The sequence below is a fragment of the Danio rerio genome, chromosome 23 (assembly GCF_052040795.2).
Source record: "Danio rerio strain M-AB ecotype USA chromosome 23, GRCz13ab, whole genome shotgun sequence".
Lineage (NCBI taxonomy): Eukaryota > Metazoa > Chordata > Actinopteri > Cypriniformes > Danionidae > Danio > Danio rerio.
Window position 1 is genome coordinate 29,198,868 of NC_141043.1, and position 17,676 is coordinate 29,216,543.

Genomic DNA, 17,676 nt, shown 5'->3' on the forward strand with positions numbered 1-17,676 from the left:
CTTCGCCATGGAACAGGAAGTCCTTATAACTCAACCCAACAATATCCGATCTGCCTAAAACTTCACATGGTTGATAAATGTCCTCTACTGAACATATCCACATAACAATTTTGAATCTGTCATTACGCCACCTGCTGGCAGAAGGTAGTTTGGCTTATAACACAGCCACACAATGTCTAATCTGCCTGAAACTTCACATGGTTGATTAAATTCCTCTCCTGAAGACATCTATATGCCAATCTTGAGTCACAGTTATAGCGCCACCTGCTGACAGGAGGAAGTTTGCCATAAATCTGTGATTTCCTTAGATTTTTTTTAATATATCGGCTTAAATTATTATAGTTCGCTGTTCTCTGTCATCGTAAGGTCACCGGGCGGCGGTGAGCCCGGGTGCGAGGTCCCTATCATCGCTGCTTGCAGCTTTAATTAGGGACCGAGCACCGAACGGTGCAAGGCCCTATTGGAATTGCTCCGTTTATTATTATTATTATTATTATTATTATTATTATTCTTTTCCGGAATGAATCGCGATTTTGAGGGGCTAAACATGCCCGAAAACTCACGGAACTTTGCACACGCCTCAGAAGTGGCGAAAATTTACGTTTATTATGGGTCTCGGAAGTGGGCGTGGCAAAATGACTCGACAGCGCCACCTAGAAAAATTAAACGGACGAGCCCCCGATCCACGAATCACGCACATGCACGAAAATTGGCACACACCTCAAACATGCCAAAACATACGAAAAAGTCTCTTGGAGCCATATCTCAAATCCAACAGGAAGTCAGATATTTTTAACTTCCTGCAGCGAAAAAGTGGCATTTTTGCCATTTCCAGGCGTTGTATTTTAACGAACTCCTCCTAGGGATTTTATCCGATCAACACCAAAATTAGGTTTTGTCATCTAAAGGCCTTGGCGATGTTAAATTGCGAAGCTTTAGAGTTTTCGTCGATGGGTGTGTCCGTGGCGGCTTCGCAAACTTTGACGATTCGCCACAAAACAGGAAGTCATTATAACTCAGTGATACATTATCCGATCTGCCTCAAAATTCACACGCTTGATAAGCGTCCTGACCTGAACACGTTTACATGCCACTATCCAGATACAGTTATAGCGCCACCTGCTGGCCACAGGAAATGACATGTTTTACAGTGTGACAAACTCCTCCCACAAACTTTATTGTACCAGCACCAAATTTGAGTGGTGTTATCTGAAAGCTCTAGCGATGATATATTGTGAAGATCTAGAGTTTTCGCAGAGGGGCGTGTCTGTGGCGGCATGACAAACCTCAACGCTTCGCCATGGAACAGGAAGTCCTTATAACTCAACCACACCAAGTCCGATCAGCCTAAAACTTCACATGCTTGATAAAAGTCCTTTCCCGAACACATCCCCATAACAATAGTGAAGTGGGCGTGGCAAAATGACTCGACAGCGCCACCTATAAAAATTAAACGGACGAGCCCCTGATCTACGAATCACGCACATGCACGAAAATTGGCACACACCTCAACCACGCCAAAACATACGAAAAAGTCTCTTGGAGCCATATCTCAAACCCAACAAGAAGTCGGATATTTTTAACTTCCTGCGGCAAATAAGTGGCATTTTTGCCATTTCCAGGCGTTGTATTTTAACGAACTCCTCCTAGGGATTTTATCTGATCGACACCAAAATTAGGTTTTGTCATCTAAAGGCCTTGGCGATGTTAAATTGTTAAGCTTTAGAGTTTTTGTCAATGGGCGTGTCCATGGCGGCCTCGCAAACTTTGACGATTCGCCACAAAATCGGAAGTCATTATAACTCAGGCATGCATTATCTAATCTGCCTCAAAATTCACATGTTTAATAAGAGTCCTGACCTGAACACATTTACATGGCAATATCCAGATACAGTTACAGCGCCACCTGCTGGCCACAAGAAATGTCATGATTTACAGAGTAATAAACTCCTCCCACAAAATTTTTCGTATCAGCTCCAAGTTTGGTTGGTTGTTATCTGAAAGTTCTAGCAATTACATTTTGTTAGGGTCTGAAATTTTCACAGAAGGGCGTGTCTGTGGCAGCATGACAAACCTCAACGCTTCGCCATGGAACAGGAAGTCCTCATAACTCAACCACACAAAGTCCGATCAGCCTGAAACTTCACATGGTTGATAAAAGTCCTCCCCTGAACACATTCACATAACAATATTGAGTCACAGTCATAGCGCCACCTGATAGCAGAAGGTAGTTTGGCTTATAACTCAGCCAAACAATGTCCGATCTGCCTGAAAATTCACAGGTTAGATGAGATGCCTCTCCTAAAGACATCTACATGCCGATCTTGAGTCACAGTTATAGCGCCACCTGCTGACAGGAGGAAGTTTTGCATAAATCTGTGATTTTTCTCAGGTTCTTTATATATATCGGCTGAAATTAATAATGTTCGCTGTTCTCTGTTATCCTGAGGCTACCGGGCGGCGGTGAGCCTGGGTGCGAGGTCCCTATCATCGCTGCTTGCAGCTTTAATTATTCTTCTTCTTCTTCTTCTTCCGCGGAATGAATCGCGGTTTTGAGGGGCTAAACATGCCCGAAAACTCACGCAACTTTGCACACGCCTCAGAAGTGGCGAAAATTTACGTTTGTTATGGGCTTCGGAAGTGGGCGTGGCAAAATGACTCGACAGCGCCACCTAGAAAAATTAAACGGACGAGCCCCCGATCCACGAATCACGCACATGCACGAAAATTGGCACACACCTCAAACACACCAAAACATACGAAAAAGTCTCTTGGAGCCATATCTCAAACCCAACAGGAAGTCGGATATTTTTAACTTCCTGCGGCGAAAAAGTGGCGTTTTTGCCATTTCCAGGCGTTGTATTTTAACGAACTCCTCCTAGGGATTTTATCCGATCAACACCAAAATTGGGTTTTGTCATCTAAAGGCCTTGGCGATGTTAAATTGCGAAGCTTTAGAGTTTTCGTCGATGGGCGTGTCCGTGGCGGCCTCGCAAACTTTGACGATTCGCCACAAAAGAGGAAGTCGTTATAACACAGGCATGCATTATCTGATCTGCCTCAAAATTCATAAGCTTGATAAGCGTCCTGACCTGAACAAGTTTACATGCCGATATCCAGATACAGTTACAGCGCCACCTGCTGGCCACAGGAAATGACATGATTTACAGAATTATAAACTCCTCCCACAAATTTTATCGTATCAACACCAAAATTGAGTGGTGTTATCTGAAAGCTCTAGCGATGATATATTGTGAAGATCTAGAGTTTTCGCAGAGGGGCGTGTCCGTGGCGGTATGACAAACCTCAACACTTCGCCATGGAACAGGAAGTCCTTATAACTTAACCACACAATGTGCGATCTGCCTGAAACTTCACAAGGTTGATAAAAGTTCTCTCCTGAGCACATCTTCATAACAATATTGAAGTGGGCGTGGCAAAATAACTCGACAGCGCCACCTACAAAAATTAATCGGACAAGCCCCTGATCTACGAATCACGCACATTTACGAAAATTAGCACGCACCTCAAACATGCCAAAACATACGAAAAAGTCTCTTGGAGCCATATCTTAAACCCAACAGGAAGTCGGTTATTTTTAACTTCCTGCGGCGAAAAAGTGGCATTTTTGTCATTTCCAGGCGTTGTATTTTAACGAACTCCTCCTAGGGATTTTATCCGATCGACACCAAAATATGGTTTTGTCATCTAAAGGCCTTGGCGATGTTAAATTGCGAAGCTTTAGAGTTTTCGTCGATGGGCGTGTCCGTGGCGGCCTTGCAAACTTTGATGATTCGCCACAAAACAGGAAGTCGTTATAACTCTGGCATGCATTATCCGATCTGCCTCAAAATTCACACATTTGACAACAGTCCTGACCTGAACACGTTTATATGCTGATATCCAGTTAGAGTTATAGCGCCACCTGCTGGCCACAGGAAATGACATGTTTTACATTGTAATATACTCCTTCCGCAAACTTTATTATATCAGCACCAAATTTGAGTGATGTTATTTGAAAGCTCTAGCGGTAATATATTTTAAAGATCTAGAGATTTTGCAGAAGGGCGTGTCCGTGGCGGCATGACAAACCTCAACGCTTCGCCATGGAACAGGAAATGATTATAACTCAACCACACAATGTCCGATCTGCCTGAAACTTCACATGGTTGATGAAAGTCCTCTCCTAAGCACCTCTACATAATTATATTGAGTCTGTCATAGCGTCACCTGCTGGCAGAAGGCATTTTGGCTTATAACTCAGCCACACAAAGTCTGACCAGCCTGAAAATTTACATGGTTGATTAAAATCCTCTCCTGAAGACATCTACATGCCAATATCGAGTCACAGTCATAGCGCCACCTGCTGGCAACAGGAAATTACATATAACTCAGCCAAACAATGTCCGATCTGGCTGAAAATTCACATGGTTGATAAGATTCCTCTACTGAAGTCATCTACATGCAAATCTTGAGTCACAGTCATAGCGCCACCTGCTGACAAGAGAAAGTTTGGCATGAATCTGTGATTTTCTCAGGTTCTTTATATAAATCGGCTTAAATTAAAATTGTTTGCTGTTCTCTGTCATCCTGAGGCCACCGGGCGGCGGTGAGCCCGGGTGCGAGGTCCCTATCATCGCTGCTTGCAGCTTTAATTATTATTAGGGACCGAGCACCGAAACGGTGCGTAGGCCCTATTGGAATTGCTCCGTTTTTTATTATTATTATTAGGGACCGAGCACCGAACGGTGCAAGGCCCTATTGGAATTGCTCCGTTTATTATTATTATTATTATTATTATTATTATTCTCGTCCGGAATGAATCGCGGTTTTGAGGGGCTGAACATGCCCGAAAACTCACGCGACTTTGCACACGCCTCAGAAGTGGCGAAAATTTACGTTTATTATGGGCTTCGGAAGTGGGCGTGGCAAAATGACTCGACAGCGCCACCTAGAAAAATTAAACGGACGAGCCCCCGATCCACGAATCACGCACATGCACGAAAATTGGCACACACCTCAAACATGGCAAAACATACGAAAAAGTCTCTTGGAGCCATATCTCAAACCCAACAGGAAGTCGGATATTTTTAACTTCCTGCGGCGAAAAAGTGGCGATTTTGCCATTTCCAGGCGTTGTATTTTAACGAACTCCTCCTAGGGATTTTATCCGATTGACACCAAAATTGGGTTTTGTCATCTAAAGGCCTTGGCGATGTTAAATTGCGAAGCTTTAGAGTTTTCATCGATGGGCGTGTCCGTGGCGGCCTCACAAACTTTGACGATTCGCCACAAAAGAGGAAGTCGTTATAACTCAGGCATGCATTATCAGATCTGCCTCAAAATTCACACGTTTGATAAGAGTCCTGACCTGAACACGTTTACATGCTGATATCCAGATACAGTTACAGCGCCACCTGCTGGCCACAGGAAATGACATGATTTACGGAGTTATAAACTCCTCCCACAAATTTTATCGTATCAACACCAAAATTGAGTGGTGTTATCTGAAAGCTCTAGCGATGTTATATTGTGAAGATCTAGAGTTTTTGCAGAGAGGCGTGTCTGTGGCGGTATGACAAACCTCAACGCTTCGCCATGGAACAGGAAGTCCTTATAACTCAACCACACAATGTCTGATCTGCCTGAAACTTCACATGGTTGATAAACGTAATCTCTTGAACACATCCACATAACAATATTGAAGTGGGCGTGGCAAAATGACTAGACAGCGCCACCTAGAAAAATTAAACGGACGAGCCCCCGATCTACGAATCACGCACATGCACGAAAATTGGCACACACCTCAAACATGCCAAAACATACGAAAAAGTCTCTTGGAGCCATATCTCAAACCCGACAGGAAGTCGGATATTTTTAACTTCCTGTGGCGAAAAAGTGGCACTTTTGCCATTTTCAGGCGTTGTATTTTAACAAACTCCTCCTAGGAATTTTATCTGATCGACACCAAAATTGGGTTTTGTCATCTTAAAGCCTTGGCAATGTTAAATTGCGAAGCTTTAGAGTTTTCATCGATGGGCGTGTCCGTGGCGGCCTCGCAAACTTTGATGATTCGCCACAAAACAGGAAGTCTTCATAACTCAGGCATGCATTATTCGATCTGCCTCAAAATTCACACATTTAATAACAGTCCTGACCTGATCAGGTTTACGTGCCGATATCCAGTTACAGTTATAGCGTCACCTGCTGGCCACAGGAAATGACATGTTTGACATCGTAACAAACTCCTCCCACAAACTTTCCCGTATCAGCACCAAAATAGAGTGGTGTCATCTGAAAGCTCCAGCGATGATATATTGTGTAGATCTAGAGCTTTTGCAGAGGGGCGTGTCTGTGGTGGCATGACAAACCTCACCGCTTCGCCATGGAACAGGAATTTCTTATAACTCAACCACACAATGTCCGATCTGCCTGAAACTTCACATGATTGACTAAAGTCCTCTCTTAAGCACATCTACATAGTAATATTGAGTCAGAGTCATAGCGCCACCTGCTGGCAGAAGGAATTTTGGCTTGTAACTCGGCCACACAATGTCAGATTTGCCTAAAATGTCACATGGTTGATGAAAGTCCTCTCCTAAACACATCTACATAATAATATTGAGTCTTTAATAGCGCCACCTGCTGGCAGAATGTAGTTTGTCTTAAAACACAATCTCCACACAATCTCTGATCTGCCTGAAACTTCACATGGTTGATAAAGTCCGCTCCTGAACACATCCACATAACAATATTGAGTCAGTCATAACGCCACCTGCTGGCAGAAGGTAGTTTGGCTTATAACTCAGCCACACAATGTCCTATGTGCCTGAAACTTCACATGGTTGATAAGATTCCTCTCCGGAAGACATCTACATGCCAATCTTAAGTCACAGTTATAGCGCCACCTGCTGACAGGAGGAAGTTTGGCATAAATCTGTAATTTTCTTAGATTTTTTTTATATATTGGCTTAAATTATTATTGTTCGCCGTTCTCTGTCATCGTAAGGTCACCGGGCGGCGGTGAGCCCGGGTGCGAGGTCCCTATCATCGCTGCTTGCAGCTTTAATTATTAGGGACCGAGCACCGAACGGTGCAAGGCCCTATTGGAATTGCTCCGTTTATTATTATTATTCTTTTCCGGAATGAATCGCGATTTTGAGGGCCTTACCATGCCCGAAAACTCACGAAACTTTGCACACCCCTCAGAAGTGGCGAAAATTTACGTTTGTTATGGGTTTTGGAAATGGGCGTGGCAAAATGACTCGACAGCGCCACCTAGAAAAATTAAACGGACAAGCCCCCGATCCACGAATCACGCACATGTAAGAAAATCGGCACACACCTCAAACATGCCAAAACATACAAAAAAGTCTCTTGGAGCCATATCTCAAACCCAACAGGAAGTCGGATATTTTTAACTTCCTGCGGCGAAAAAGTGGCATTTTTGCCATTTCCAGGCGTTGTATTTTAACGAACTCCTCCTAGGGATTTTATCCGATCGACACCAAAATTGGGTTTTGTCATATAAAGGCCTTGGCGATGTTAAATTGCGAAGCTTTAGAGTTTTCGTCGATGGGCGTGTCCGTGGCGGCCTCGCAAACTTTGACGATTCGCCACAAAACAGGAAGTCGTTATAACTCAGGCATGCATTATCCGATCTGCCTCAAAATTCACACGTTTGATAAGAGTCCTGACCTGAACACGTTTACATGCCGATATCCAGATACAGTTATAGCGCCACCTACTGGCCACAGGAAATGACATGTTTTACACTGTAACAAACTCCTCTTACAAATTTTTTCGTATCAGCACCAAATTTGGGTTGTGTTATCTGAAAGCCTTAGCGATGATATATTGTGAAGATCTAGAGTTTTCGGAGAGGGGCGTGTCCGTGGCGGCATGACAAACCTCAACGCTTCGCCATGGAACAGGAAGTCCTTATAACTCAACCACACAAAGTCTGATCTGCCTGAAACTTCACATAGTTGATAAAAGTCCTCTCCTGAACACATCCCCATAACAATATTGAAGTGGGCGTGGCAAAATGACTCGACAGCGCCACCTATAAAAATTAAACGGACGAGCCCCTGATCTACGAATCACACACATGCACGAAAATTGACACACACCTCAAACATGCCAAAACATACAAAAAAGTCTCTTGGAGCCATATCTCAAACCCAACAGGAAGTCGGATATTTTTAACTTCCTGCGGCAACTAAGTGGCATTTTTGCCATTTCCAGGCGTTGTATCTTAACGAACTCCTCCTAGGGATTTTATCCGATCGACACCAAAATTGGGTTTAGTCATCTAAAGACCTTGGCGATGTTAAATTGCGAAGCTTTAAAGTTTTTGTCAGTGGGCGTGTCCGTGGCGGCCTCGCAAACTTTGATGATTCGCCACAAAACCGGAAGTCATTATATCTCAGGCATGCATTATCCAATCTGCCTCAAAATTCACATGTTTAATAAGAGTCCATACCAGAACACGTTTACATGCCAATATCCAGATACAGTTATAGCGCCACCTGCTGGCCACAGGAAATTACATGATTTACAGAGTTACAAACTCCTCCCACAAATTTTATCGTATCAGCACCAAAACTGGGTGGTGTTATCTGAAAGTTCTAGCGATGATATATTGTAAAGATCTAGAGTTTTTACAGAGGGGCGTGTCCGTGGCGGCATGACAAACCTCAACGCTTCGCCATGGAACAGGAAGTCCTTATAACTCAACCACACAATGTCCGATCTGCCTGAAACTTCACATGGTTGATAAAAGTCCTCTCCTGAACACATCCACATAACAATATTGAGTCAGTCATAACGCCACCTGCTGGCAGAAGGTAGTTTGGCTTATAACTCAGCCAAACAATGTCCGATCTGCCTGAAAATTCACAGGTTAGATGAGATGCCTATCCTAAAGACATCTACATGCCAATCTTGAGTCACAGTTATAGCGCCACCTGCTGACAGGAGGAAGTTTGGCATAAATCTGTGATTTTTCTCAGGTTCTTTATATATATCGGCTGAAATTAATATTGTTCGCTGTTCTCTGTTATCCTGAGGCTACCGGGCGGCGGTGAGCCTGGGTGCGAGGTCCCTATCATCGCTGCTTGCAGCTTTAATTATTATTATTATTATTCTCGTCCGGAATGAATCGCGGTTTTGAGGAGCTAAACATGCCCGAAAACTCACGCAACTTTGCACACGCCTCAGAAGTGGTGAAAATTTACGTTTATTATGGGCTTCGGAAGTGGGCGTGGCAAAATGACTCGACAGCGCCACCTAGAAAAATTAAACGGACGAGCCCCCGATCCACGAATCACCCACATGCACGAAAATTGACACACACCTCAAACATGCCAAAACATACGAAAAAGTCTCTTGCAGCCATATCTCAAACCCAACAGGAAGTCAGATATTTTTAACTTCCTGTGGCGAAAAAGTGGCGTTTTTGCCATTTCCAGGCGTTGTATTTTAACGAACTCCTCCTAGGGATTTTATCCGATCGACACCAAAATTGGGTTTTGTCATCTAAAGGCCTTGGCGATGTTAAATTGCGAAGCTTTAGAGTTTTCATAGATGGGCGTGTCCGTGGCGGCCTCGCAAACTTTGACGATTCGCCACAAAAGAGGAAGTCGTTATAACTCAGGCATGCATTATCAGATCTGCCTCAAAACTCACACGCTTGATAAGCGTCCTGACCTGAACACGTTTATATGCCAATATCCAGATACAGTTATAGCGCCACCTGCTGGCCACAGGAAATGACAAGATTTACGGAGTAATAAACTCCTCCCACAAATTTTTTTGTATCAGCTTCAAAATTGGGTGGTGTTATCTAAAAGCTCTATCGATGATATATTGTGAAGATCTAGAGTTTTCGCAGAGGGGCGTGTCCGTGGCGGTATGACAAACCTCAATGCTTCACCATGGAACAGGAAGTCCTTATAACTCAACCACACAATGTCCGATCTGCCTGAAACTTCACATGGTTGATAAACGTAATCTCTTGAACACATCCACATAACAATATTGTAGTGGGCGTGACAAAACGACTCGACAGCGCCACCTAGAAAAATTAAACAGACGAGCCCCCGAGCTACGAATCACGCACATCCACGAAAATTGGCACACACCTTAAACATGCCAAAACATACGAAAAAGTCTCTTGGAGCCATATCTCCAACCCAACAGGAAGTCAGATATTTTTGACTTCCTGCGGCGAAAAAGTGGCGTTTTTGCCATTTCCAGGTGTTGTATTTTAACGAACTCCTCCTAGGGATTTTATCTGATCGACACCAAAATTGGGTTTTGTCATCTAAAGGCCTTGGCGATGTTAAATTGCGAAGCTTTAGAGTTTTTGTCGATGGGCGTGTCCGTGGCGGCCTCGCAAACTTTGACGATTCGCCACAAAACAGGAAGTCGTTATAACTCAGGCATGCATTATCCGATCTGCTTCAAATTTCACACGTTTGATAAGAGTCCTGACCTGAACACGTTTACATGCCGATATCCAGATATAGTTATAGCGCCACCTGCTGGTCACAGGAAATGACATGTTTTACACTGTAACAAACTCCTCCCACAAATTTTATGGTATCAGCACCAAATGTAAGTGGTGTCATCTGAAAGCTCTAGCGATGATATATTGTGAAGATCTAGAGTTTTTGCAGAGGGGCGTGTCCGTGGCGGCATGACAAACCTCAACGCTTCGCCATGGAACAGGAAGTCCTCATAACTCAACCACACAAAGTCCGATCAGCCTGAAACTTCATATGGTTGATAAAAGTCCATCACTGAACACATCCACATAACAATATTGAAGTGGGTGTGGCTATATGACTCGACAGCGCCCCCTAAAAAAATTAAACGGACGAGCCCCTGATCTATGAATCACGCACATGCACGAAAATTGGCACACACCTCAAACACGCCAAAACATACGAAAAAGTCTCTTGGAGCCATATCTCAAACCCAACAGGAAGTCGGATATTTTTAACTTCCTGTGGCCAAAAAGTAGCGTTTTTGCCATTTTCAGGCGTTGTATCTTAACGAACTCCTCCTAGGGATTTTATCTGATTGACACCAAAATTGGGTTTTGTCATCTTAAAGCCTTGGTGATGTTAAATTGCGAAGCTTTAGAGTTTTCATCGATGGGCGTGTCCGTGGCGGCCTCGCAAACGTTGATGATTCGCCACAAAACAGGAAGTCATTATAACTCAGGCATGCAATATTCGATCTGCCTCAAAATTCACACATTTAATAACAGTCCCGACCTGAACAGGTTTACGTGCCGATATCCAGTTACAGTTATAGTGCCACCTGCTGGCCACAGGAAATGACATGTTTGACACTGTAACAAACTCCTCCCACAAACTTTCCCATATCAGCACCAAAATAGAGTGGTGTCATCTGAAAGCTCTAGCAATGATATATTGTGAAGATCTAGAGTTTTCGCAGAGGGGCGTGTCTGTGGTGGCATGACAAACCTCAATGCTTCGCCATGGAACAGGAAGTTATTATAACTCAAACACAAAATGTCTGATCTGCCTGAAACTTCACATGGTTGATAAAAGTCCTCTTCTGAACAAATCTACATAACAATATTGAGTCAGTCATAGCGCCACCTGCTGGCAGTAGGTACATTGTCTTATAACTCAACCACACAAACTCCGATCTGCCTGAAACTTCACATGGTTGATTAAATTCCATTACTGAAGGCATCTACATGCCAATCTTAAGTCACAGTTATAGCGCCACCTGCTGGCAGATGGTAGTTTGCAGTATAACTCAACCACACAAAGTCCGATCTGGCTGAAACTTCACAAGGTTGATAAAAGTCCTCTCCTGAGCACATCTACATAACAACATTGAGTTTGTTATAGCGCCACCTGCTGACAAAAGGCAGTTTGGCTTATAACTCAGCCAAACAATGTCCGATCTGCCTAAAACTTCACATGGTTGATAAGATTCCTCTCCTGAAGACATCTACATGCCAATCGTGAGTCACAGTTATAGCGCCACCTGCTGACAGGAGGAAGTTTGGCATAAATCTGTGATTTTTCTCAGATTTTTTAAATATATTGGCTTAAATTATTACTGTTCGCTGTTCTCTGTCATACTGAGGCCACCGGGTGGCGGTGAGCCCGGGTGCGAGGTCCCTATCATCGCTGCTTGCAGCTTTAATTATAATTAGCACTGCTTGTGTGCATTTCCTCTTCTTGTTGAATCGCTAGATGTCTCCTCAATTGTAAGTCAGTTTGGACAAAAGCATCTGCTAAACGACTAAATGTAAATGAGCCAAGGTAAGATTTACACTATTATGGTGTTTAAGGACTGAAAGAGCTAAAAGGAAGGAAAGGGATTCCCTAAATTAAGTGATTCAGCAGCATTAGACTTTAGAATTTAATAAAGTGAGCGTGTTTAGCCTCAGAGACAGAAAACTGCAAGTAAATTTGGTCTGCATCACTAACTCAAGACTGTTAATGTACTTTGAACTGTCTCTTTCTAGCTGCCTAACTTGTGTAAATAATAAATGCACTTGCTATAACAGTCCTCGAAAGTGAGAATGTCAAAATGGATTCAGTTTATCAGATACAAATGCACCATAGAAGTATGCTTGTGCCAAATAAACAATGACAAAGTAGTGATGTCACAATTACCAGTTTCAGGTTAAACCATGGTACATTTTATAATAGTTCATACCACGATATCAAATTGTCATGATCATAAAAACTGTGATTGATAATCGCAATTTTGAAAACTCACTGTAAATCCTATAGCATTAAGATTAGCTAATCGTTAAAGGCTGCAATGTAAATGCATGTTTATGTAGACAGTTATTACAAATATATTTATATATTACATACAAGTGTTTCCTCTAGGATTGTTTCCAGTTGTGGTGGCAGGTCTTTTACACAGATCTTCTAACTACATGACAAATGTTGTGAGCATAGAATCATGTAATAAGAGCTTGCAAAACTCTGTTTGCACGCCGATTTCTGATGTTTGTGCACAAAACTTCTTGCGCCTTCTCAAATAGGCCATTTTGAGGGATGTAAACAAAAACAATGGTCTCAACGTATTTCCTGTTTTACATTTTTAATTTCTATAGCTTCTATAACATCCAAAAAGAGCCACATATTGATAAATAATGTTGTGAGAGCTGTTTTAACATTAAGTTATGATTGAATTGCTTCTTGTTACAGTTATGAAAAAGTTTGATAACAAGCAAGAAATAGGCCAATTACATGACCACATTGAAATGGTTTATACATGCTGGCCAAGCGCATTTCTTCTTGTAAACTCTCAAAAAAAAAAAAACCTGTGGTTTGGTGTGTTTGTGTAACATGTATGTCACCAAGAGTTATTAGATTTGCTAGGAATATTTATAAATTTCTCTCTAATAGACCTAAAGAACGGCCTGAAGTAGAGTGAAATGGACATAAACTCCAGCAAGATAAAGTCATTGTATGCAGAACCACAGACATTTATCTATAAATAAAATATAGTTATGGAAACTGTTCATCATATCTGAAAGCTATGCCATGTTTGCTGGCCTAACACATTGCGCAGCCTTATCAGTCAGTCAGCATGTAACTTTAAAGGGTTAAACAAATATTGCCCAGCACTACTACGATTACAGAGAAGTTCAACTGTTATAATTAACTTACATTTTAATATGTCTTGGTGCGATTACAACCCGCTATAAAAATAGCAACAATTGAAGGTTTTGAATGAGAAGCTGTAATGTAGCCGTGGCGGGAATGAATTTTGGTGTAATGCCCCGCCATAAAAGTACGAATGTAGTAAAAACCATGTATACACTGATAAAGTATGTTGCACTCCTTTTATTTAAAGAGTGTGCTGCACAATATTGATTTTTTTTATGAAGCAGTAGTTTTGTGACAAACTAAGAAAACATGGATCTCCGTGTTTGCATGTGCCAGTTAAAAGGCTGATTGATTTAGAAAATAAAAATGTACCTATAACAATACACAAAAAAAAAAAAACTATGAACATAAAATAATACAAACATAAGTAAACAAATCCATAATGCAGAGATCCACTTCAATGCTGCTTGGCACAAAATCACATTAAGCTGCCAATTTGTTGTTGTTTGTTGATTTTAACACACAAAACTTAGTGGAAAGTGTGCGAGACATTTATTTATGAACATTTTGAGGCTCATGTAATGTAAATAATACATGTAATAGGTCTACATTAATGTGAAATGAGCTAAATATAGTCTTTAAAATTGTCATAGGTCTCAGCAATATTCACCTTATTCTCCATGGGCGCAGCTTGGAGAGCTCATTCACTTCCATTCATTTTTAGACGTTAAAAACAGCTCGTTTTGCAGTTTGATGTTGCAAACTGATATTTGCTTATTATCTTATTCTATTTTGTGTGTATAGTCATGCAAACACTTGTTTGTAAAGCAAGAATTTTGACCGTTTTCTGCCGTTTATTATTCCTTGTAATTTCGACCATAGGCAGCTGAATCGGAAGTTCAAAAACTATTGCAAAAACAAGCGCATTTTCGCACTGAAAAAAACACAACACAACCCTATTTTGAGCCATTTATAACAAAACTGTGATAACTTTGGTCCCTATTATCATTATATGAACTTTTCAAACATCTCTATAATATCTTCATTCATACTTCTTTAGGTTTAGTCCCTTATTCAGAGGTCACCACAGCGGAATGGGCCGCCTACTAGTCCAGCATATATTTTGCATAGCAGATGCCCTTCCAGCCACAACCCAGTAATGGAAAACACACATACAGTCACACACACTCATAACTCAACACTCGCACACCAATTTAGTTTACCCAATTCCCCTATAGCACATGTCTTTGGACTGTGGGAGAACCAGAGCACCCAGAGGGAACAAGAGGAGAAAATGCAAACTCCACACAGAAACTGACCCAGCTGGGACTCAAACTGCTGCTTTAGTATTTTTTATAATAGTAAAAAGTATCCCCTACCTGGGTGTGGAAGTTAGCAATGGTGGTGGTCTCGATGTCCTTTTTACCAAGGATTTCCACCTTGACAGGTGTGTTTGGGAAATTGAAGGCAAAATAGTCCAAGAAGTCGGGCAGGTATGCAGCTGCTCCATGCACCACAGCGAGCGCGTAACGTGCAGCTCCTTTAGGCTGTTCAGCAAAGGCCAGTTTCATAAATTCCTGGGCAAACTTTTCCGTTTCTCCGGGCCGAAGTAAGGACAGTTCATCGGCATAAGCATGCAGTACGGACGCCCCTCCGTTGGGCTGCTTTTCCTCATGGATGAGTCTGCTGAAGCAGGTGTTGGTTTGAAGCCACGAGCTGCGGATGTAGTGGTCTTGATGTGTGAGGAACGGCTTCTTCGCCTCTTTAGGAGCGTCGTACTCCCCTAAGTCTTTTTCTTCTTTGATGTACGCATGTCCCACAGGGTCTTCAGAAAGCGGTGGAGTGTCTCCTGAACACACCGTCTGGACCTCCTTATGGTGCATCCGTAACTTCTTGCCACGCTCATCTTCGCGATGCCGCTTCTTCTTCTTCTTTTTCTTCAGTAGGTATTCCTCCAGGGTCTGGGTTTTGCCATTCTCGCCGTGGGGCTCTGAATAGATTAGGAGAGAAGGCAGAGCATCAGATAAATATCACTTGTTTACAGTTCTAGGTGTTTGTCTATGTCACAGATGTCAAATCCATTCCAGGGCCGCAGCTCTGCAGTTTACATCCATCCCTGCTTCAACGCACTTGCCTGTAGGTTTCAAACAAGCCTGAAGGACTCGATTAGTTTGATCGGGTGTGTTTAATTAGGGTTAAAGCTAAACTGTGCAGAGGACTGGATTTGACACCTGAGGTCTATGTAAATAATAAACATAAAATAGACAGGGCTTCTTGAACATTTTTAAGTACATTGATGGTAATGAAAATATAATACAGCCCTAGACATTTGTCAATCCTGAAATATTATAATAGTATAATACAGAGTTTGAGGAGAGTTTATGAAGACAAACTTAAAATATATTAATAAAATACAACAGCTTTAAACAACTCTCAGACACTGCAATATGAAAATAACCTTTACTATACCGCCTGATCGCACTGTATAAAAGAGAAGCTTTTAAGTACTTTACTGAAAGACTTCTAAATCAAGACAATTAATTTAGAAGCAAAATGATTCAAGTCAGGCATTTTTTAAAAGATATTTGTTGTCATTTTTTAACAAACTCCATACTACAGTTCAAGTTGTTAGAACAGCTTGCATCTACTTTGGGTTAAGAAAGTTCATATATTTATATTGCACAACAAAAACTTATAAGCCTAATTTTTTCGCAGTCAATGTATTTTTTAATGGCATGACTTTCTATGATTTCAACCTCTTTTTAAAACATTAAGTTGTAAAAGAAACGCATTAAAACTTTTTTAAAGCTGACAGAAATCTTGACATCTTTGTAAGATACTCCAAAGCGAAATCTACATTCATTTACAAACCATAGTGACCCCAGTTTCAGCCACAATTCCGTGAATACTACTGATGTTGTTACTAACTAATTAATATCAATTCTATTTCTTAATCAAGAACACTGGTGGTAGGAAGTTACAATCATAGTACAAAACGGTCCTGTGATAGAGTACAGGCTGATTTCTATATAGAGTACATGAAACTGCAATACACATTAAACAATAGCATGGCATTATTATTATTATTGTATGTTGTTAATGAATCAGTATGCTGTTATGCAATCAGTATCAGGGATACTAAACAGTAAACATGAAAGGCGAAAGGAGAGCGCCTTTAGTGCTGAGAGACTGAAACAATAAGTTATATTATTAATTTAAAAGCACTCTCGCGGGTGTGAAAACTTTCTTTTTCGCTCATATTGAGCAGAACTGTTCTTCTGCACGTACAGTGAGCTCGTGTGAATGGGGGCGTGCTCGCGCATGGGTTAGCAGCGAGGCTAACGGCACTTTCTCCGCACACTTCTCAGCTTGGAAGTCAGCCAGAAATGTAAAATGGTTTAGCTCGCGTGTAAACAACGATAAAATTACCTTTCTTTTTCTTGCACTCCCCCACTTTGACGTTAGCCTCGGCGTTTTCCTTCTTGGGCTTGAGTTTGGCGTCCTTCTCGATGTGTTTGGGCTTGTTGTTGAGGGGCTTGGCCTTCGCTACTTTGAGCGGCGTGAAAGTGAACAGCGGGGACGGCGGCTGGACCGTCTTCTGCGGGACGTGGGCTACTGCTGCTCCTGCTGCTGGTGTGACTTTGCGCGGCGGCCAGACCGGAGGTACTTCTTTCTTGGAGCTGTGGTTGTGATGGTGGTGGTGGTGGCGGTGTGGCACGAGTGCCTGCTCTTTGCTGAAGTTGCGCGCTTGGTTGTTCTGTTGTTGGTGCGGTGGATGCGCTCGTTGTTGCTCATGTTGGTGACTGTGTTGGTGGTGATGTAGCTTTATTTTCTTTGCTTCCTTCTCCGATCTCTCACGCTTGTCATCGGGCGGCGAACATTCGCGTTTTTTCTTCTTTTTCTTTTCTTTGGTGGCTTTGTCAAAGCTGTCCCTGCTCTTCTCCTCTACTTTGACGCGCAGCAGATCGACCTGTGCAGCCATTTTGCACGTAAATTTAAAAGGCTTTAAGAGGGACTTTTTGCGCATGTCAACTGGGAGTTGTAGTTCTTGTGC

General features: G+C 42.2%; 1 protein-coding gene across 4 annotated transcripts in view; it reads right to left on the reverse strand.

The window, feature by feature from the left end:
* rsbn1 (round spermatid basic protein 1) overlaps window positions 1–17,676 on the reverse strand; it is a 47,042-nt gene extending 29,366 nt beyond the window's left edge. For 3 of the 4 annotated variants that reach the window (XR_015523634.1, XM_087307245.1, XM_087307244.1), the window contains exons 1-2: window positions 17,052–17,676; window positions 15,002–15,612 (exon numbers count right to left, since the gene is read on the reverse strand). Coding sequence is in view for 2 of the 4 variants with exons in the window: in XM_087307245.1 (XP_087163371.1) it covers window positions 15,002–15,612; window positions 17,052–17,649 (1,209 nt within the window). In the remaining 2 variants the exon portion in view is untranslated. Of the gene's footprint in view, window positions 1–12,187; window positions 13,754–13,810; window positions 15,613–17,051 lie in introns of all 4 variants that reach the window. The other variant, XR_015523635.1, reaches the window with a different exon arrangement.